The following is a 24,307-nucleotide window of genomic DNA, read 5'->3' on the forward strand; positions in this document are numbered from 1 at the left end:
ATTACTGTGGTTACTAATGAAAAAAATGAGTTGATCCCAACTAGAACAGTAACTGGGTGGCGCATGTGCATAGACTACAGGAAGTTGAATGCTGCCACTAAAAAAGATTAGCTGGGCATGCTTATTACTGTTTTTTAGATGGCTTTCAAGGTTATTTTCAAATTCCTATTGCACCTGAAGATCAAGAAAAGACGACATTTACATGCCCGTTTGGCACATTTGCTTATCGCAGGATGTCATTTGGGTTATGTAATGCACCTGCGACTTTTCAAAGGTGTATGATGTCGATATTTTCTGATATGATTGAAAGATATGTTGAAGTGTTTATGGATGATTTTTCTCTATTTGGTGACTCTTTTGATGATTGTCTTTCTCATTTATCTTCTGTTCTTGAAAGGTGTGTTAAAATGAACTTAACTTTGAGTTGGGAGAAAAGTAATTTCATGGTTAATGAAGGCATTGTTTTGGGCCATATCATTTCTGACAGGGGCATAGAGGTTGACAGGGCCAAAATTGAAGTTATTTCTAAACTACCTCCCCCTACATCTGTGAAAGAAGTGCGAAGTTTTATTGGTCATGCAGGTTTTTACAGGCGCTTCATTAAAGACTTTTCAAAAATTTGTAGGCCTATGTGTAACCTGTTAGCAAAAGATGTTGTCTTCAAGTTTGATGATGAATGTTTGTCTGCTTTCAACTTTTTGAAAGAAAAATTAACTTCTGCTCCCATTCTTGCTGCACCTAATTGGGAGCATCCTTTTGAAATAATGTGTGATGCATCTGATTATGCCATAGGTGCTGTTTTAGGACAGAAAATTAATAAACTGCCTTATGTGATTCATTATGCAAGTAAAACTTTGGATAATGCTCAGGTTAACTATACAACTACTGAAAAGGAGTTGTTAGCTGTAGTCTTTGCATTAGAAAAATTTCGTTCTTACTTGATTGGTTCTAAAGTGATTGTTTATTCTGATCATTCTGCTCTAAAATTTTTGTTGGCTAAAAAAGATGCTAAGCCTAGACTAATAAGATGGATTTTATTGCTCCAAGAGTTTGATTTGACTATCAGGGATAAGAAAGGATGTGAGAATGTGGTCGCTGATCATTTGTCTCGTTTGCCTGATGCAGCTAATAATTGTCCTACATCTGAAAATAAAGAACCTTGGTATGCAGACATTGTGAATTATTTGGTCTCGGGTCAATTTCACCCAGACTTGAATTCACAAGGAAAAAAACATTTTCTTTCCAAAGTAAAATATTTTTTTTGGGATGAGCCTTATTTGTTTAAAATCTGTCCTNTAAAATCTGTCCTGATCAAATAATTAGAAGGTGCATACCTGAGTTTGAGCATCAAAATATTTTGAATCACAGTCACACTTTAAATTGCGGAGGACATTTTAGTGGGAAGAAAACCGCATTAAAAGTTTTGTAGTCTGGTTTTTATTGGCCCACTTTGTTCAAGGATGCATTTGAATTTTGTGCTAAGTGTGATAAATGCCAGAGGACAGGTAATATAAGTAAGCGCCATGAAATGCCCCTTTCAAATATTTTGGTTGTTGATTTGTTTGATGTTTGGGGAATTGATTTCATGGGGCCTTTTCCCACTTCCTTTGGTTATAAGTACATTCTTGTGGCTGTTGATTATGTGTCGAAATGGGTTGAAGCTGTGGCTACCAGAACAAATGACAGTAAAGTTGTTTTAAGTTTCTTGAAAGATATTTTTGCCAGGTTTGGGACACCCAAAGCTATTATTAGCGATGAGGGTACCCACTTCTGTAATAAACTTTTTGCAGGTCTTCTGAAAAAATATGGTATTACTCACAAGGTGGCTACTCCGTACCATCCACAAACCTCTGGCCAAGTTGAGGTGAGTAATAGGCAGATTAAAGGAATCTTGGAAAAGACAGTGAATCCTTCTCGGAAAGATTGGGCTATCAAGTTGAATGATGCATTGTGGGCTTACCGGACAGCCTACAAAACCCCGATTGGTATGAGCCCGTACAGGTTAGTATTTGGCAAGGCTTGTCATTTGCTGGTGGAGTTAGAACATAGAGCCTATTGGGCTATTAAATTCTTGAATTTTGATTTGCAGAGAGCTGGTGAGGTAAGAAAATTGAATTTGAATGAATTGGATGAAATAAGAAATGAGGCTTATGAAAACTCAAAAATTTATAAAGAAAGAACCAAAGCCTATCATGATAAGTCTATTTTGAGGAAAAATTTTGAACCTGGAATGAAAGTTTTGTTATTTAACTCTCGTTTGAGATTGTTTCCAGGTAAGTTAAAATCTAGATGGGCAGGACCTTTTGTGGTACGCGAAGTGTTTTCTCACGGTGCATGTGAGGTTGAAAATCCGAAAACAGGTGAAAGATTTAAGGTAAATGGGCAAAGACTTAAGCAGTACTTCGAGGGTGAACCATCAGCCCATATCGTTGAACAGGTAGAGTTGCAGAATTATGAATGCCCATGTTGTCTAGCTACAGACACTAACTGAAGCGCTTTTGGGAGGCAACCCATTTCTCTTTCCCTTTTCATTTATTTTCATTTTCCTTATTTCTGTTATTTCCTTAATTTGCGTTGTTCTTATATTTTTTTGTTCTCAACATTGAGGACAATGTTTGAAATAAGTGTGGGGAAGGGATTTCTGTTTTAACTTATGCATGCCAATCTCATTCTTTCAAAAAGGAAATAAAAAATTTACTTTTAAACGAAATAAATAGGCTTTAACTTGAGCTCTTACCCAATAAGTCCTTTTGAATAGCCTATGATGAAAATAATGCAAGTTTCTGTCAGCTCTTAGTGTGTATACTGCATGTGACTAGTTGTTAATTGCTTTAGCTTTATATCTTGAATAACTATATCAAAAAAAAAAAAATCAAAAAAAAAGAAACAAAGTAAATAGAATTTGAGAATCACACCCTTATATATATATATTTTTTTTTTCTTTGATAGTTATATGTTGGTTTCACTTTATATTATCTTTTTCAAATTCTTAAATAATTCTTGAGTGCTATAAATTATGGTGTAGTGTGTTGGTTCAAGGATCATCTTTGTGGCATAAGTGAGGTGGAAAATATCCAAAAAAAAAATTTGAAAAATAATTGAGAGTGTTTATTTATTCATTTATTTTATTTGCAAAAAAAAAAATAATAAAATTCAGAGATTCTACTCCGCTGGATCAGCCACCTACACATGTACCATAAATAAATAATAAGTGTTGTGGTCTGGTTCATGAGTACACACATAATTGAAAACCCAAACATGCCTAGCGTAAAATGGCGAGGTTTTTTGGGGAAGTTCTCTTTGGAAAAAGTCATAAACAGAAAAAATAATGAGTGAACTTTGGAAGAGACGAGCATTTGCAATTCAATTTTAATTTTTAATAAATGCCTTGATCCTTGTATCTTTCATGTTTCTGCACCTGCACTGCGATAGAATGTTTTCGAATTTGGTTTAGGTTTTATTTTGTGAAATTTTCATATTTATTTAATTATGATTTTTGTTTATCTCATATAAGGGTGGCAGCACACAAGTACACGTCTTATTTGTAAATAAGCGTACTAAGGTTATTTAATTTCTAGTCAAGTCTTTTATGCACTCTTTGAGTTGACACTAATCTTGCATTGATGAGGCAATAATTTTGGGAGGCTATTTGGGTAAAGCTCAATTTAATGTTTGGTTTATCGTTCTAATTTCTTTTATATTCTTTTCTTTTTAATAAAGTCTTTGCTTGAGGACAAACAAATAAATAAGTGTGGGGAAATTTGATGAACATTATTTTTATTGTCAATTTCAATAAACTATTTTTCGTTCATTTGCTTTTTTTTAATTAATTATGTACATACTTTTGCTTATTTAAATAAATATTGTTGTTTTGGTTTATTATTATTATTATTATTATTATTATTATTATTATTATTATTATTATTATTATGTTAGTCTAGTATTTTAGCCCTTCCCAAATTTTAGTCGTCAATAACAACACTGGCCCGGCCGCGAGATGAGGGGAGAATAGCGAATCAGAGTTTCGATCGGCAATCTCCAAAAAACTTGGTCTTTGGAGAGTCCGGTTCATCAGCGAACGAACAAGCACCAAGATCCTCCGTTTGCGTTGGATTGAGTCGTCTACGAACTGAGAGCTAGAGCATATTACGGGCGAGCTGGTTGTGGCTTGGTGTATAAAAGGGGAGCAATCCTAATCAACGAAGAGAGACCCGACCTCAACACCAAAATCCAATCTTCGGTGAATTCCGGAGGAGATATCAATTTAATTTGGTCGGCGGCAAGCCTGTTTCAGCAGCTCTGTACGTCGCGGCGGCGGAAATCATTCACGGCGATCTTGGCAAATTCTGGTCAGCAACGCATTTTGGCAATTTTTGTTTCTTTTTTTTGGTTTTGCTTCCTTTTGCCTACAGTTTATTACGCACACTGTTCAAATTCTCAATTCTCAAATTTGTAGGCTTGAACATTAAATTGTGTAACCTAGATTATAGTGCCTATTCCTCAAGTTTTATTTACTAATTGAATTCACTGTCATTAAAATGCCTTGCTAATTTCTTTTGCTTTAGGAACATGAATATTAATCCTCTTTGACCATTCTGAATGATTTAAGTCTTTAATATTGCCAATCGATTATATTTTATCTTACGCTTTGTGTTGGGATTAATTGAGTTGAATCTGGCCAATTTAACTGTTATTAGTCTAATTGAGATAATTAACCGAGTACAAATCATGCCTGTTAATTCTAGGCTCGATAAGATAAAAGGATAAATAATCTAACTGTCTAGTTGGGTTGTTTATTTGGTTCTTAAACCCGGGTATTCCGTAGTTCTTTTAGGCATAATGGGTTTTAATGGTTTGAATAAGTGTTCTATGCATATGAACTGTTAAAGNTTTATTTATTCATTTATTTTATTTGCAAAAAAAAAAAAAAAAAAAAATTTCAGAGATTCTACTCCGCTGGATCAGCCACCTACACATGTACCATAAATAAATAATAAGTGTTGTGGTCTGGTTCATGAGTACACACATAATTGAAAACCCAAACATGCCTAGCGTAAAATGGCGAGGTTTTTTGGGGAAGTTCTCTTTGGAAAAAGTCATAAACAGAAAAAATAATGAGTGAACTTTGGAAGAGACGAGCATTTGCAATTCAATTTTAATTTTTAATAAATGCCTTGATCCTTGTATCTTTCATGTTTCTGCACCTGCACTGCGATAGAATGTTTTCGAATTTGGTTTAGGTTTTATTTTGTGAAATTTTCATATTTATTTAATTATGATTTTTGTTTATCTCATATAAGGGTGGCAGCACACAAGTACACGTCTTATTTGTAAATAAGCGTACTAAGGTTATTTAATTTCTAGTCAAGTCTTTTATGCACTCTTTGAGTTGACACTAATCTTGCATTGATGAGGCAATAATTTTGGGAGGCTATTTGGGTAAAGCTCAATTTAATGTTTGGTTTATCGTTCTAATTTCTTTTATATTCTTTTCTTTTTAATAAAGTCTTTGCTTGAGGACAAACAAATAAATAAGTGTGGGGAAATTTGATGAACATTATTTTTATTGTCAATTTCAATAAACTATTTTTCGTTCATTTGCTTTTTTTTAATTAATTATGTACATACTTTTGCTTATTTAAATAAATATTGTTGTTTTGGTTTATTATTATTATTATTATTATTATTATTATTATTATTATTATTATTATTATTATGTTAGTCTAGTATTTTAGCCCTTCCCAAATTTTAGTCGTCAATAACAACACTGGCCCGGCCGCGAGATGAGGGGAGAATAGCGAATCAGAGTTTCGATCGGCAATCTCCAAAAAACTTGGTCTTTGGAGAGTCCGGTTCATCAGCGAACGAACAAGCACCAAGATCCTCCGTTTGCGTTGGATTGAGTCGTCTACGAACTGAGAGCTAGAGCATATTACGGGCGAGCTGGTTGTGGCTTGGTGTATAAAAGGGGAGCAATCCTAATCAGCGAAGAGAGACCCGACCTCAACACCAAAATCCAATCTTCGGTGAATTCCGGAGGAGATATCAATTTAATTTGGTCGGCGGCAAGCCTGTTTCAGCAGCTCTGTACGTCGCGGCGGCGGAAATCATTCACGGCGATCTTGGCAAATTCTGGTCAGCAACGCATTTTGGCAATTTTTGTTTCTTTTTTTTGGTTTTGCTTCCTTTTGCCTACAGTTTATTACGCACACTGTTCAAATTCTCAATTCTCAAATTTGTAGGCTTGAACATTAAATTGTGTAACCTAGATTATAGTGCCTATTCCTCAAGTTTTATTTACTAATTGAATTCACTGTCATTAAAATGCCTTGCTAATTTCTTTTGCTTTAGGAACATGAATATTAATCCTCTTTGACCATTCTGAATGATTTAAGTCTTTAATATTGCCAATCGATTATATTTTATCTTACGCTTTGTGTTGGGATTAATTGAGTTGAATCTGGCCAATTTAACTGTTATTAGTCTAATTGAGATAATTAACCGAGTACAAATCATGCCTGTTAATTCTAGGCTCGATAAGATAAAAGGATAAATAATCTAACTGTCTAGTTGGGTTGTTTATTTGGTTCTTAAACCCGGGTATTCCGTAGTTCTTTTAGGCATAATGGGTTTTAATGGTTTGAATAAGTGTTCTATGCATATGAACTGTTAAAGCACGTAACGTACTCTGGACGCCATACGAAGTAGTTATATTAGTAAAAGAACGAACCTTTAATTGATTGACAGTATTAGACATAAAATGCAGGATTAGTAATGGATTTTGATTCATGTTCCTAGGCTTTTCTAAACTGATCGATATTTGTCTTGCCCTGTTGGTTACTAAATTATCTGACATCTCTTCTTGAACTTTATTCCTTTACTTTATTAAATTTTGTCCGTTATTTCTTTTGCAATTTCACTCTATTAGTTCTTATTTAATTTAATTGTCTGGAACTGGATCATCATTTTGAAATCTTTAGAATTTATTTCTTCCAATCATTTTTTTTTTCAATTTTATAAATTGCATAGCATTAATTCCCTGTGGGTTCGACCCTTGCCTTGCACGCTAAACTACAACTGATTCGTGCACTTGCGAGGACTTATTAGACACGGAGGCACACACCTTAGAAAGGGGTATGATACTGAGCCACGTGCACAGAAGATTATGCACACAAGTACTCAGCTAAGTGCACACCCCATATTATGCAGTGTCACTGTTGCACAGGGGAAATGCGCGTAGTGCACACAGCCTATTATGGTTTACCGTAAGTGCACAGGGGTACTTAGGCAGGTATACCCATACAGAATGTAAGTTACACACATGCATGCACGTCATGGATAACTGGACTGGCTTCGTGCAAGTGATATTTCCAATACTCCAGTCACAGCACTTCTACATCATAAGCTTCGACCTGCTAAAGATGAAAATTGAAATCATCGATAACTCATCGAAAAAGGCTACAAATGACAAAAGATATCTGAAGATCCCAGAGGATTTGGTGAGCATTGTCCCCCACATTTTACAGTTAATATGCAAATTACTAAACTAGAAATTGAAAGTGCAAACATGTTTGTCTGCAAAAATGTGTACAGATTGACCTGTTCTCCACACACTTGTATGACGAAGGCGAAGTGAAAAAAAGCGGTGACATTGCAAGGGTGACCCCAACACGTATGCAAATGCCGTGGAGAGACAACTTAAGCCATGTAGATTGCGAAATCTACACCATGCGGCACATGGAGACCTTCCGAGGGCAGACATTCAACACATGGAATTGCGGGCTCGTGAGAGGTGATCGTGCATATCTACGCAATCTACGAATGATCTACATGCGGGAAATTCTAATGGCCGAAATCAACGAAGTCCGAGATACCAACATTAAGAGGGCAAGAAAATTCCAGCATGAGCTATTCCTAAGCTATGTCACGGAAGGCAAGTGAGAAACCGGAAATGATGAACACTATTGCAAAAGCCTGCTTTTTATTTTTGAGAACATGAACAGTGAGACAGTAGACCGAAAACAATGGGATATTTATTTTTTGGGGTTCTAGACAATGGGTAGGATGCACAGGACGACCTAGTACAGTGGTCGTAGTTGCTTAACTTTTTGGTGAATGTGATTTAGTGAACTTGTGTAAGCATGTGCTTTTTTTTTTATGAAATGTGTGAACCGGTACACAGAGAACAACGAAATATACCCACCAAGAACATGGTGTGGATCTAATGTGCACATACTGTGGTAATTAGTAAGTTTAACTTCACACCTACAAGCAGTGAAGGTGCACACACGTAATGACAGTAAATGCACACGGCCAAACACGTGCACAAAGTTTTGAAAGTAAAAGCACACGGGCGAAACTCTTAGTTTAGCAAAGAAATTGACAAACAAAAGAAAGTGAAAAAATCAATGAAGAATGGAAACTATTAAGCAACAGTAACTGCACACGGTAATGAGAGTAAAAGCACACAGTAATGAGAGTAATAAGAGTAAATGCAACGCACAGAGTAATGAGTGTAACGGCACTTAGAACGAAACAAAACACATACACACGTGCACACACATATGAAAGTAAATGCACACAGTATTAGAATACTAAGAGTACGTGCACAAAGTAATGAGAGTAAGTGCACACCACAATGACCGTCAAGGGCAGAAATGCACATAGTAAAAACCCAACATTTACACACGTACACATAGAATTGAAAGTAAGTGCACATGGTCGAACCACCTTAACTATCCAAAGAAATAGGCAAAGACGCTAAAAAATGGAAACGAAAAAACTAGACTTAACCCGAAATTTTGTTTAGTAGTAAACAAAAAGAGTAACAAATTCTTATAAAGGAAAACGTATAAAAACAGCAAACAATAAAATGCAATGGTTGGAAACTACTCGTTGGCCTTGGACTTTGCCTTGGAATTAGCCTTCGCCTTCAACTGTGCTTGCAAATTTGCCTTGGATTTTGGATTTATGACACGTGGCACACTCACGAGTAAACGGCCCAGCTTTCTCCAGAGCGAGCTCTTTTGCAGTTTTGAAGCGCTTCCCAGACCCCTTATTCTTAGCAACAGTAGGAGGGTGGACAACAACCTTTGAAGACGCTAGAACACCACCAAAGGAACGAATTACACCTGACTTACCCACTGACAAACTCATTGTACTATCCGCATCCACAAATGACATTTTCAAGTCCTTCAAAATACGAGACAACTCCGATACACGATCAGAGTTACCACCAGCAAGTCCAACGCAAACTATAAAAATCATTCCAAACCTCCTTCATGGAACCATTGCTAGACTTCCCAGCCAAAGTAGGTGCATCGTGCACACCATCTATATCATAAATCGGACGCTTATAGGCATCACGTGTCCACCGATAGACAACATAGCACGCCAGAATGGATTCCACACGAGCATCCTTGAAAATAAGAAAAATATGCCTACAAAGCAACCCAACACGCTCAAACATACGACACGAACAAGAAGCTGTAGTTTCAACCATATGAAACAAAACAACACAAACAACACCATTTCCACCCTCTACTTCAACGCGTTTTACATCACCATCCACCGCAGCCGACAAGACTCGACACTCAAAGCAGCCAGCAACAATCTCTGCCTGCACATCATAGAAAACAGTAATGGTATAAACGACAGCAGCATAACGCTCAATAGCCAAAGGCGTCTTTACCACGGGCAAATATCCCTCACATGAAGCATCGAGTTTAGCTTGTTTATGCCTTTGACTATCGATCGCACCTTCAAAGTGAATGAAAAACTCCACTAAGCTTGCATGGCAATTAGTACAGCCCCCAAATGAACTATTCTGGGATTCGGAACGAGATGTAGTCCGCACCAAACCACTCATAGGTAAATCCCGGAAGAAAGTAGGTATCCAAAATGCACGCAACTCAAACATCAACTGAAGCCACCTATGCTCAACAAGACCATGATCCTCCATAATTTGAAGCCATTTAGACTCAAACTGCTCTATCGTTATACACTCATCCCACACAATAGCGTTGAGATCCCGACGAAAAGGCTGATCATTAGCAAGCACCGCCCGAACCTTGTCACCCACCTTCGTCATAATATGCCACATACAAAATTGATGCCGTGCAAACTTGAAAACACTTGGCACCGCTACCCTTAAAGATGTGTCTTGATCGGTGATAACGTATGTCGGCTCGTGCCCCATAGCTCGCTTGAAATTATCAAGCAACCAGACATATGAGTCAATATCCTCCTTCGCAATCAACCCCGCTGCAAACGTCACTGATTTCTTGTGATTATCCATACCAGTAAATGGAACGAACACGAGATTATACCTACACGCATGCCACCTACGTACATTAGAAACAAAACAAACGAAAACGAAAGTGCAGAAGGGTAGAAAATAAATTTACTACTAATAGCACGTGCACACACTAGTACCTAAAAGGCACATACAGTGCACTGTTTACCGGGTACGAATCCACGGCGAGGAAAAATAAATGGATAAACACCCCGCCACCCAACCGGAGAACAATTAAAAAAAAATATGCAGTAACAACACAAAACATAATCATTCAACTTGTGGAAAATCATGACATGCAAAATATGTGCATACACATACTGCCAACAATGCACATACCAATATATGTTGTGCTCAAACACAGCACAATCCCAGAAAGATAGAAAAGATGCACATGAATGTGTGAATATATGCACATACATGTTAGTCTTATACGTAGCATCAAAGGACAGAACATCACCAAAACACGCAAAATTTTGCCGCGCAGTCGGGTCTGCCCAAAACACACGCGAGATCTGATCGTACTCATCTACATCATAGTCAAAGCAAAATGTAGACCACAACTCCTTCTTATGAAGGAACTTTTCAACAATCAACTGTGCACCCCCCCCCCACTAATATACGCCATTAAATCCTGCTTAAAATTCTGGAAGTCTACACCAGTGGCCCCAACATCAACAAAATCCCCCACCATCTGCTTATAAAGCTTGAATGACTTAATCGGACCTATATTCGCTCTTGCACAATTAGCAACAAAGCTTTGATGGCCCATAGACAACTTACGATTAACCCTCATGAAAGGCTTAGCCAACTCTGAGCACAAAGAATGTGTGTGCCTTATCTCAACAGAAAACACAGAATAGCGCCCATCACCCATAAGCTTCAAAATGATCTTGGCATTACAACCAACCCTATTCGTAACCCGACGTCTCTTCGGTGATATGGAACTGTCACCGACCCCCTCACCTACCGGACAAACATCCTTAGCAGGCTGCTTGAAACCTTCACGAGAACACACCAAATACTTCCTCAACACATTACCCATCCTATCCTTTGTTTCAGTGCTACGACGAACATCAAACCCAACCGTACAAGCATACTGGACATAAAAGTCCACACCATCATCTAACTTGCTAAACCGCTGACCAACATAAGGCTGGCTATCTTTATCACAACTCGGAATCCAATATTTTTTCCCTCTAGGGGAGAGATTCATAACACAATCATTGGACGTACCACTCCTACTTGACAAACCTTCATCATCACAAAATGATGCTGCTACATGGGAACACAAACCAAAAAAAAAACAGAAACCAACGTAAGTAAACGAACATAATGCAGCACCCAACAGCATTTGAATTGCACAAAGACGACAGAATGTGCTGTGTGCCTGTGCAAACTATATGACATGCACACAGATGAAAACACATATGCACACAGCCGCGAAATCCAGAAAATATTTACAGCCACCAACACCGTGATGCCTACGACGACGGCACAGCAAAAAAAACGGCTGAAACCAAAAAAAAAAAAATAAAGAATAACTACAACATACCTCCATCACCAAACTCCATGACCGAAAAAAAAAAGAAGCACTGCGGCAAAGAACAACCGGAATGGAAACGCAAAGGGAACCGGTAAGACTGGACGACAAAGCAATAAAATAAAAATCTAATCCTGCCAAAATTAAAATACCTAAAATAATGCATTAGAATCCCAGACTAAAAATAAAACATCTACAATTACAATACAACCCTTACTAATTAAAATTAAACACATTAAAAAGGAAAAAAAGGATTAATCTCAACCATCAAATAGTACAAGATGTACAGCTCCCAAATTGTCTTATTTCTCATCTAAACATGATGTCTCATATGATTACAATTCTATATATATATATATATATATATATATATATATATATATATATACCTTTCATTTATGTTCGTTTTTCTCTGTTACTTTTTTTTTTATACATTATGCTATAAGAGTTGTACTATATAATAGTTTGGTAAAAAATACCCCAACCTTTATAACTTTCATTATCTTTTCCAACTATTGTTACCATACACATGCATCCACCATATATAGTTGTGAACAAGAAAAACTGAACAAGGAATATATTTGAATTTCAAATGTTGCGCGGGTACAAGATCTCTATCAAGGAAATCCTCTTATTCTTCACTTGGTTTACTTGACTTGAAACTTTGACTAAAGGGCCACCGGGATGCGGTTTGTTCTTCAATGAAGGGCTTTGTTGCTTGATCTTCGTTGAAGGGCCTCCAGTTTTAATTGGCTTGATCTTCAGTCCACTTTAGCTTGATTTCTTGGATGTTTGATATTCAATCCACTTTTGCTTGATTTCTTGGATATTTGATCTTCAATCCGCTTTAGATTGATTTCTTGGATATTTGATCTTCAATCTTCTTTAGCTTGATTTCTTGAATATTTGATCTTCAATCCACTTTAGCTTGATTTCTTGGATATTTGATCTTCAATCCACGTTAGCTTGATTTCTTGGATATTTGATCGTCAATCCACTTTAGCTTGATTTCTTGGATATTTGATCTTCAATCCACTTTAGCTTAATTTCTTGGATATTTGATCTTCAATCCACTTTAGCTTTATTTCTTAGATATTTGATCTTCAATCTTCTTTAGCTTGGCTTGATTTCTTCCATCATGTTTAACTTGGCTTGATTTTCAATCCAGAGCTTCTCCAAGTGTCTTCAATTCTTCAAGTGTGATCTTTGGAATGAATGAATGACTCTATTTATAGGGGAGAATATGAGAGGCTTTTGCTGGGCTTCAAACTCTTAAATATTATCCTTATATTATCAATTAATATTTATGATAATATGAGTTTTATCCATAATGTATCTAGCCACCATTGCGTCCAAGTTCATGATCTTATCACATATTCAAATTAAATAATTAATTTAAATACATGAATATTTTATCACATACTTAAATTAAATAATTAATTTAAATATATAAATATTTTCTTACTGGGCCATACATGGATCAATTCATCCTTATAACTTGAGTCTAGTAGTCACCAATTATATTTAATTTGGGCAATTGGGCTAATTTAATTCATCCAAAGAAATCAATAATTAGCCCAATTACATCAAAATGAAGCCCAAAACATATGAATCAACCCATTTATCGGCTTCAAATTTTCTGTGTCTACAAATTGCCCCCTCGAGACTTTCTTGGACATCCTGCTTGATGTGCTTGGAGCGAGTAAGTCTCAAAATTAACTTGTAAATTTGTCACTTGTTTGGATTAAACTTCAATTCACTTGTACTTTCCACGATCACATCAAAGACACCAACATTATCAGGGCTTCAAATAATCAACTTGCTTTGATTAAATTTCAATTCACTTGTACTTTCCACGATCACATCAAAGACACCAATATTATTTGGGCTTCAAATAATCAAATTTAAATATAATTAATTCCTATAATAACTCTGTATATAGAACAAGAAACCCATTTAAACCATGAATCCTGGTTAAAGTCTGAGCGCCATCAAACTTTGAATCCCAATCGTGCTTTGAATGCCATTTAAACTTAATCCCACTTGAATTCATATTAAACTGCCCATAAATCCTATAAATATGACATTCAATTATCACAAATTTCACAAATAAAATGGAGGAAACCCGGACCATAGAAGAAATCAAGAACCGCATTCAAGATCGATCTTCGCATAAAGGTAACCTTTCTTGTTTCTTCCAAACTCTTTTACAATTCTGTCTTTGCTTTGGACTGCTTCCCCGTACGTTGTCATCTATCGCCGGAGAATTTCTTCTTGCCTCGCATCATTCTTGCCGGACGGAATGGAGCACACGGAAATTTGCCATGGGTCCTAAGAGCATGAACCCCAGCTCAAAGAGCATGCGAAAAATTTGTCATGGGATCCAAAAGCATGAATCCTAGCTCGCCATTCTCTTCTGTTGTTGTCTCTCTTCCGCTGCTGCTTCGCAGGAATATCCTTTTGCCGAAAGCCTTGTGCTCCAAGCTGCTTTTACCGGAGTCTTGCCGAAGGGGATAGAGCATAGGAAAATTTGTCAAGGGACCCAAGTGCATGAATCCCAGCTCAAAGAACACACTAGAATTTTGGCACGGGACACCCAAATACATGAATCCTACTAGCTTGTTGTCATCTTCCGCTACTGTCTCGAGCACTTCTACTGTGATTGCTCCTCAATTTTTTCACCGGAGATGCTCGCTAGTGCCGTGGCTTGCTGTCTTGAAGAAGAAAAGAAATGCTTCTAGGCTTGGGAAAACACAGATGCGGCGACATTATTGCATATGAGAAACAGGATTTTGAAGGCCTTAATTTTTCTGACAAGTCCATATGCCTTTGTTGATTTTTGAGAACATTGCTTTGCTTTTTCTAGCACAAGGGTTTAAGAGGAAGTGATTTAACTTCTTTACACCTGGCTCATACATATATATATTAACATATGCGCATAGTCCACCATCTTCTAATTTTAATCAATACACATTTACATATATAATTGTACAGTGTGTATGATTACTACATATGTTAATATGAATATATGTTTGCCTTCCCACTGCCTCATTGCATATAATAATATTGTGGTCCACTGGTCATATTTGCAATTTCATGTGCTACATGCATAAAACATATAAATGTTTGGCTTCTACCTTGCAAATCATGAAATTTGAGCATAGAAAATTCTGGACAGATTTGTGCCTTCACTTCCCCTCAAATTTTGACCCTTCAATATTCACATTCAAGCTTAGATGTCTTCAGAAAAGTTGTAGCTTTGTAAGTTAGCTTTCCAAGGAAACCTAGATCACCTTAATCGGATCAACGTAGGCTGAGATATGAGCAAAATACTAAATAGTGGTCAATTGCTGCGGGAATGCATGCTTTGGTAATTCTCTTCCATTCCAAAACTTGCAATGTTTCCCGGACTTCTCTTCTTTTCCATGCCAATAATTTATGTATGCTTAACTTGAACTTGAATCATAACTATCTTGGACATGAATATGAGCTTTCTTTTGTTATGACTGAACTTAGACAATAAAATTTCTAAGCTGCCTACGTACTCCCACGAAGGAGATCAAGTGAAACGTAGTTCAAATAACTTTTTGAATAGTTAATTCCGTACGGAGTTTAAACTCTTGCGGACCAGGAGCTTACCGTACGCAATTTAGACTCATGCGGGTTAAGAGTGTCTATGACTTGGGCCCACCCATAGACAAGTGAGATGTTTAGCAGTTTACCCACGTGCAACATTTTTGGTGGATTTCTTCTCATTCATCAAAGTATCATGGCCATGTGATCACCCTCCAACTCTTGGGTGCCTCCACATCTTTACCATTTTGATTTGTTGCATAACTTGATTCCATACTTTCTTTATTTTCTTCTTGCAGAGAAGTGTGCGCAATAATCTTTGGCCGAACCTTTAACACTTCGCCACACAAAACATTGACATCGGCTTCTCGTCTCATACGAGAAGGGACTGAACTCTTGATTTCCTTTGATGGTTCTACGCCAAGAGGGGACTTGGTATGCTTCTTAATGATAGGGACAGGTCCAAGTCTCTCATGCGCAGACTTCCTCTTGACTTCCTTAGGACTTGCCCCCAACATGTTAAAGACAGATTTTCGTGACTCCACCTTACGAATCCTGTCAAAAACAGAGTGTTTCTTATATTGACTTTGCTCCTCAATGGTAATTCAGTTACTTGCAGCTCGATTTATGAATATCTTCACAGGTTTTGGTGGAACTTACCTCAACCCCTTCTGTGTATGAACTTCATGCTATTTTGAAATCCCTTTGCCACCAGCTTCCGGGATAAGCCTTCCCAACCTTTGTGGCTCCTTAGGATCGTAACCAGATTTGGCCAAGAGTTTATAAACATTTGGATCAAAGCCCTCAGTGCGCTGCGTGGGTAGTACTTGATTTGTCTTATCACTGCTTCTATCTTCAAGCGACTCTTCTACGTGGGCTTTAAGCATGTTAATCCTTGTAAGAGGAAGGACAAGTTCCTTGCTTGGTTGATGCTGCTCAACAACTTGTTTTCCCTTCCATTTTGGGTCAGGCAGCGCATCGGCTTCATTTTCATTAATCTCTTCTACGACAATTTGCTTCTTCATATAAAACTTCGCATCAGCAAAGTAAGAATCAACTTCAGTGAATGGGCTATCATCACCAACCACCTTCTCCACTAATCCATTTTTCTCATACATCAAACATTGATGCCATAAAGATGAAATCACTCCATTCTCGTGTATCCATGGTCGTCCCAGCAACAGGTTATAAGATGGTCTTGCATCTATAACATGACATAGTGTGCTTGAACTTAGCTTTCTCACTGTCAAATCAAGTCTAATGACACCCAATGCTCTTTGCCCCCCTTGATTAAATCCTTGAATCATCAGGCGACTTTGGGCAAGATCATTTACAGAGAACCCAAGATCTTTCAAAGCTCGAAGCGACAAGATGTTGACAGCCGACCCTTGATCAATTAGAATCCTTTTAAGTTTCTTCTCACATGCATAGCCCTCAACAAACAATGGGCGATTATGAGGTATACCACCAAGTAGCAAATCTTCATCGCTGAATGTAATCTCAGCAGAATAAGAAGTAGCCTTATACATTTGAACTTCCTCCCCTTCGTCTTCTACATGGGACGAGTATTCTCCTGCTTCAACTGGCGCATCATTGGTGTTCAAACATGAGCTAGATATGCTTAATTTTTTCAAATCAAACCCCTTCGGCATGTACTGAGCCAGTGTCATAGGGGTCCGCAGTTTGTTAATATGTTTCCTCATCTTCGACTTGCAAACATGGCCTTTCGATGGATCCTTCTCAATCCATCTCTTCGCTACTTGCCTTGGCGATCTCACAGGGTTGACCACCTTCTTATGTTTCTTATAGGTAATAGTTACCCAGTCACTCCTAGAGGAATCATCAACTTGTTGCAACTTTGCTTGAGCAGCATGCTTAACGACGAACGGGAGTGGACGCTTTTGTCCTCCTCCTCTTCTTCTTACAGGACATTCCCCGAGAAGTGGAGAAAACTTTCCAAGTGATATCATAACTTGATTTGTACTTGCAGTAGCATCAGCAAGTTCTATCTTTCTATTTTGAGCTAACGCCATGACTCTATCCTTGAAAACAAAGCACTTTTTAAGAGAATGACAAATGAGGCAGTGATATTTGCAGTAATTAGGGTCTTCAACTTTAAAAGCTTCCTCGGGACGCTTCATTTCTGGTAGCTCAATCAGCTTTAACTTAAGAAGTTCATCAAACATAGGGGAGACATCGGACTCTAGGAATGGGTACTACTTCTCTTGTCTCTCCTTTATAGTAATCATCCTATTTCTGCTTGGAGGACCATAAAATGGCCTTAGCTTGGGGGTTTCAACAGCCTTAGTAAAAACTTTAATAGCTCCAGCCTTTACATTCATTGCTTCTCCTTTTTCTTGCTTTGGAAAGGGTTTGCCCCCTTTCTTAAAATCTTGCCTTTCATTATCCTTCGAAGAGCCTGGTATGTTGAACGCACTCAACACACCTCCAGCCGCAATATTCAGTTCCATGTCATGTGCTCGGCTAGATAGTTCCACGAATGTTTTGGGCTTAATCCCTTGCAAGATGTAAGAAAGCTCAAAGCGCATTCCTTGAATACACATGTCAATAGCAGGACGTTGTGATATCCTTTCTTGACAATTTAAGTATAAGTTTCTCCACCTTTCAATGTATTCAACGAAAGGCTCGCCTTTCCACTGGTCGGTAGTGGTGAGTTCCTCAAAGCTGACAGTTCTTGTTGTGCTGTAGAAACGATCCAAGAATTCACGCTCTATGTTGTGCCATCTATCAATGCATCCTGGCTCAAGATCAGTATACCAGTCAAAAGTTGTTCCCTTCAACGAGTGAACAAATTGCTGAACTAGGTAATCACCATACACCCCAGCCTCATTTCAAGTTTCCACGAAATGAGCAATGTGTTGCCTAGGATTTCCCTTCCCATCAAACTGTTGGAATTTAGGCGGCTGATACCCAAGCGGCATCCTCAGCTCCCCGATCCTTTGAGTTTATGGCTTGGCGTATGTATAATAACGTTGTCCCACCTCAAACTTTCCTTTGATGGAACCCATGATGTAGTCATTTAGTTGCTTAACAGGCATCATAGCCCAGAGGTTGGAACGCTCTTTTCAGCAGGTGGTGGGTGAGATACAGTTTCTTCTATCCCTGTAGCAGGCCTACCGTCATGCGTTGGTGACTCTATATCAACTCCATCTTCTTGAGTTTTGGGCTGTTTCCCAGAAGCTCGACTTGTCTCTCTATTCCTTACGCTTTCAACCTTTTCACTGAGATCATTGAGCCTCCTTTCTTGACTGTGAAGAAGCACACTCATTCCCTCGAGAGTTTTGTGATGTTTGCCAGTTGCTCCTCCACCGAAGCTGCATTCGTTGTCATAGCAGGCATGACTGTGTAGACGTGAGTCCATTTCGATGCTGGTTTCCACATAGGCAATGGCTGAGATATAGGATATGAGCTTCCACTGCTAGTAGTTCCTTTTGAAGGAATAGGAGAAAGACTTTCACTTCCAGTAGCTTCATTTGAGAGAGTAGGACTTCCGCTTCCAGTAGCTTTCTTTGAGGGAGTAGGACTCTTGCCACCAACGGTCTATGTTGTTGAGGATGAACCTCTATCATATGTAGGTTTCTTTGAGCTGGTGGAGCCGCCTCCAAGCCTTCGGATGATGTTGCGGGCAATGCTTTGGGTCTCGTCCAACTCCACCCCTAGGTTCCTCGCTTGACTCCGAGTCATTGGACCTTGCACCTCGCACCTCGCTGCCGTCGGAGCTGGCCTCAGAAGATGCCTTTGAGCCGGTAGCTTGAGCGTAAGTATTTTTGGAGAAAGAATTTCTTGATGCCTTTTGGATCTTTGTTAAGAAATGAGAGGTAGAGAGGTCCTACTGGGCGTGCCAAAATCTGTGAACAAGAAAAACTGAACAAGGAATATATTTGAATTTCAAATGTTGCACGGGTACAAGATCTCTATCAAGGAAATCCTCTTATTCTTCACTTGGTTTACTTGACTTGAAACTTTGACTGAAGGGCCTCCGGAATGCGGCTTGTTTTTCAATGAAGGGCTTTGTTGCTTGATCTTCGTTGAAGGCCTCCGGTCTTTAATTGGCTTGATCTTTAGTCCACTTTAGCTTGATTTCTTGGATGTTTGATCTTCAATCCACTTTAGCATGATTTCTTGGATATTGGATCTTCAATACACTTTAGCTTGATTTCTTGGATATTTGATCTTCAATCCACTTTACCTTGATTTCTTGGATATTTGATCTTCGATCCCTTTATCTTGATTTCTTGGATATTTGATCTTCAATCCACTTTAGCTTGATTTATTGGATATTTGATCTTCAATCCACTTTAGCTTGATTTCTTGGATATTTGATCTTCAATCCACTTTAGCTTGATTTCTTGGATATTTGATCTTCAATCCACTTTAGCTTGATTTCTTGGATATTTGATCTTCAATCCACTTTAGCTTGATTTCTTGGATATTTGATCTTCAATCCACTTTAGCTTGATTTCTTGGATATTTGATCTTCAATCCACTTTAGCTTGATTTCTTGGATATTTGATCTTCAATCCACTTTAGCTTGATTTCTTGGATATTTGATCTTCAATCCACTTTAGCTTGATTTCTTGGATATTTGATCTTCAATCCACTTTAGCTTGATTTCTTGGATATTTGATCTTCAATCCACTTTAGCTTGATTTCTTGGATATTTGATCTTCAATCCACTTTAGCTTGATTTCTTGGATATTTGATCTTCAATCCACTTTAGCTTGATTTCTTGGATATTTGATCTTCAATCCACTTTAGCTTGATTTCTTGGATATTTGATCTTCAATCCACTTTAGCTTGATTTCTTGGATATTTGATCTTCAATCCACTTTAGCTTGATTTCTTGGATATTTGATCTTCAATCCACTTTAGCTTGATTTCTTGGATATTTGATCTTCAATCCACTTTAGCTTGATTTCTTGGATATTTGATCTTCAATCCACTTTAGCTTGATTTCTTGGATATTTGATCTTCAATCCACTTTAGCTTGATTTCTTGGATATTTGATCTTCAATCCACTTTAGCTTGATTTCTTGGATATTTGATCTTCAATCCACTTTAGCTTGATTTCTTGGATATTTGATCTTCAATCCACTTTAGCTTGATTTCTTGGATATTTGATCTTCAATCTTCTTTAGCTTGACTGTATTTCTTCAATCCTGTTAAGCTTGGCTTGATCTTCAATCCAGAGTTTCTCCAAGTGTTTTAAATTCTTCAAGTGTGATCTTTGGAATGAATGAATGGCTCTATTTATAGGGGAGAATATGACTATATGAGAGACTTTTGCTGGGCTTTAAACTCTTAAATATTATCCTTATATTATCAATTAATATTTATGATAATATGAGTATTTATCCAGGATGTATCTAGCCACCATTGCGTCCAAGTTCATGATCTTATCACATATTCAAATTAAATAATTAATTTAAATACATGAATATTTTATCACATACTTAAATTAAATAATAATTTAAATATATAAATATTTTCTTATTGGGCAAGACATGGATCAATTCATCCTTATAACTTGAGTCTACTAGTCACCAATTATATTTAATTTGGGCAATTGGACTAATTTAATTCATCCAAATAAATCAGTAATTAGCCCAATTACATCAAAATGTAGCCCAAAACATATGAATCAGCCCATTTATCGGCTTCAAATTTTCTGTGTCCACAATTGTACTGTCAAAGCGGGCCGCCCCGCCCTATTAAGTCCTCCCCACCGCGGGTCTAATTTCTGGCGGGATTTTGCTGGTCAGCCCGCGGGCTAGGGTTCATGCAACCCTAGCCCGCCCCATGCGAGTTGGCTGGCCCCTTAGGCTCTTTTTTTATTTTTTTAATTCATGTGAAATTCATGTAAAACAAGAGGCTAGAACATGTGGCGGCCGGTCGGTGTGGTGGCGTGACAAACGGCAGGCTAGACTAGTGGTGTGAATGGCAGTAGGCTGGAGCGGTGAGTGGTGGCGTATTGGCTTGGCGTCTATAGTCGCTGCGTGGTGGCGTATGGTCGCTTCTTGTTGGAGCGGCGAGGCTGGACTAGCGGACTGCTGTGTGGAGGCAGTGGAGTAGAGTAAGCTAGAGTGTTGGACAGGCAGGACAGCTGCAACTTGCAACCTGGTGGACCCGCTCTTTCGCGGGCCATCTTTTTGTAGCCCTAACCCATTCCACCGTTGGACGGGTGCAAGCTAGCCCGCGAGTTTCAGCCCACTTTGACAATATTAACCGTACTATATATAGACATAATATATTGTAGTACTATATAAGCTATTTCTTAAAATATAAATATCAATTTTATAAAAATGTTTTACATTATCATTATTATTATTATTATTATTATTATTATTATTATACAATAAATATAAATATCTAATATCTAAATAAATCTAAGATTTTAATATAGATTACTGATATTGAACATCTATTTTTATAAATTATACATAATATATATATATATACACACACACACACACACACACACACACACACATACACACGCTTAGGATCACATAAGGACATAGCCTAAGAGAAAACTAAGAACCAAATTCAGTCTTACATTTATAAAAATCGGACAGATCAGATCAGATTTAAAACAAATGCGGTGAAATTTTCAAACTCATCCTCAACTTCACTTTGCAACTTAGAACACTATACGTCTATACTATGCACTTTGTGACAACTAAATATGCATTTCTAGATAACTTAAAAATTCAATGAAAAATCTAAATTTAAAATATCTATCTTAAATGTTAACCCTAAATAGTAAAAAGTAAATCCCTAAACCAAATAAAACTAAAAGCTCAGTAATAAATTCTAAAATTCAAACCCTAAATGCAATGCACTTTCACATTTTTACAAGTGTAAATTTTTATAACTAAACATGCACTTTGTTAATACTAATGTGCATTGTGTAACAACCAATTGTGTGTTCCTGGAAAATTATGAGAAGTGCAGACTTTAGTGTTCTATATTGCATAGTAAAGTTGGTGATAATTCCAAACATACAACCGTATTTTTTTAAAATATGATTGGTTCGGTCTGATTTTTTCAAATTTATGGTATTAATTTTTAGTTTTCTCCTTAGAATTTGTTGTCATTTGATCACACACACACACACACACAAACACATATGTGTGTGTGTGTGTTCAAATGCGAACAGAGCTTCCCATGATATCAGTGCGGATTGCACTATTAGATATGCATAAATGTACCACACAGTGTTCGAAAATGCATTAGAATGAAATGCACCAGACATAATGGTGCATTTTCGAATACTTTGTGATGCATTTATGCATACCTAATGGTGAGTGGCCGCATGGCAACCTGACCCTATATATATATATATATATATATATATATACACCACACACACACACACACACTAGTTACCACATGCGCATTGCGCGAATAGTCCAATGCCCAATGTATATTTTTAAATTAGTATTTCAGAATTCATCAAAGTATCATTCGGTATCTTGGCATATATTAAAGCAAGATTATCAACGTTTTCATAAAAGTAAATATTTCAAGAATGCATAACTATGACCTGTGGGAAAAATGTTATATTAACGGGTGCAATAACAGTTTTAGATGGAAGCACCTTCACTGGATAGTACCCTAAGCATAGTTTTGTAACACAAAACCCTATTAATTGGCGTCATCCATGCTTCCAGCCTCTGGTTGCCAATTTCGCCAGAAATGAATTCCTGTTTTGATCTAATCTCCTGGTGTGCTTCACTGCAAGTTTAGTGTCTTGGCGCAGTGCACCTTCAAAAACAAAACCAAATCCCCCTTCCCCAAAAAGACAACGATAATAGGCATAGTTTCTCATCTGTGTTGAATATATATTGTAAATTAGGTGTACCACTTATTTAATGCCCAATGCGTGATTCTAATTAATTGACCAAAGTACATGTTAAATTTTATATTGTATTTTTTTAAAACAACCATCAAAGCGAACTATTATTGCGAAATCAAATCACGAATATAGTGAGGAACATATGTGTCCCACACCTCCCGACCAGTATATGAGCAAGAAGCTCTGACTAGAGAGTGAGCAATCACATTGACTGTTTTATTATTTTTTTTGAATACAATCTAGCATATTCATAGTATATGTTTAACAATTATATCAATTTTGATTGAGATGGTGTTTGAAACTAAGACATTCCTTATGAAAATCAATAAGTTAAGAATAATAAATAGTTAATAGAATATTCCGTTACTAAAGTTTATATTGACGGAATAGGGGTATTTAAGAAAATTAAATGATATAATAGAGGGTAAAATAGTAAAAATAAAAAAAATATTAAAATCAAAATAATGTGAACCATTCATTTCAACAAATAATTACACCAACACTTTTTAATTTCTGTAAAGACCTAAATTTATCGACTCTTATTAGATTTGTAGATATATGCACACACATAAATTTTCAGTTTAATAAAACAATACTAGTTCCCCCTTAAAATAACCTTCTGTTGGTCCCAAGGGGATGGGGTACAAGTCTAGAGGGGGGGGTGAATAGACTTGTATAAGATTTTTGCAAATCTTTGGGGGGGGTGAATAGACTTGTATAAGATTTTTGCAAATCTTTTCGACCTCTCGTGTGTATTGAACTTAGGATGTTTAGGTTCAATACCTCACGTGATGAAGACAAAGTTTTATGCGCAGCGGAAAAGTTATCCCCTTTTAGTTAGCACGAGTTTGAGTTAGTTCGAGAGGTGTGTTTATATGTAGTGCAATCGAGAGGTTAGCGTGAGATAAATGCAGAAAGTAAATGCGAGAGAGATTTTTAAGTGGTTCGGCCAACCCGCCTACGTCCACTCTTCTTCCAGAAACTCCCTGGAAGGATTGCACTAAAAACTTCCCTTTTT

General features: G+C 37.3%; 1 protein-coding gene across 1 annotated transcript; it reads right to left on the bottom strand.

Annotated features, from left to right (window-relative positions):
• Nucleotides 1–8,919: 8,919 nt before the first annotated feature.
• Nucleotides 8,920–11,868, bottom strand: LOC115999387 (protein FAR1-RELATED SEQUENCE 5-like). Its single transcript, XM_031239242.1, has 4 exons — nt 11,850–11,868; nt 10,918–11,572; nt 9,275–10,343; nt 8,920–9,192 (listed from the first exon to the last, which is right to left on the bottom strand). The coding sequence occupies exons 1-4, from the start codon at nt 11,866–11,868 to the stop codon at nt 8,920–8,922; spliced, it is 2,016 nt and encodes a 671-aa protein (XP_031095102.1).
• Between the last annotated feature and the right edge of the window lie 12,439 nt (nt 11,869–24,307).

This window comes from Ipomoea triloba, chromosome 12, assembly GCF_003576645.1.
Source record: "Ipomoea triloba cultivar NCNSP0323 chromosome 12, ASM357664v1".
Taxonomy (NCBI): domain Eukaryota; kingdom Viridiplantae; phylum Streptophyta; class Magnoliopsida; order Solanales; family Convolvulaceae; genus Ipomoea; species Ipomoea triloba.

Coding starts and splice junctions, on each gene's coding strand:
- LOC115999387 (XM_031239242.1), bottom strand. Junction 10,344..10,917: donor TTTAAGCAGGATTTAATGGC/GTATATTAGTGG, acceptor TAATGTACGTAG/GTGGCATGCGTGTAGGTATA. Junction 9,193..9,274: donor GCAATGGTTCCATGAAGGAG/GTTTGGAATGAT, acceptor CGTATTTTGAAG/GACTTGAAAATGTCATTTGT.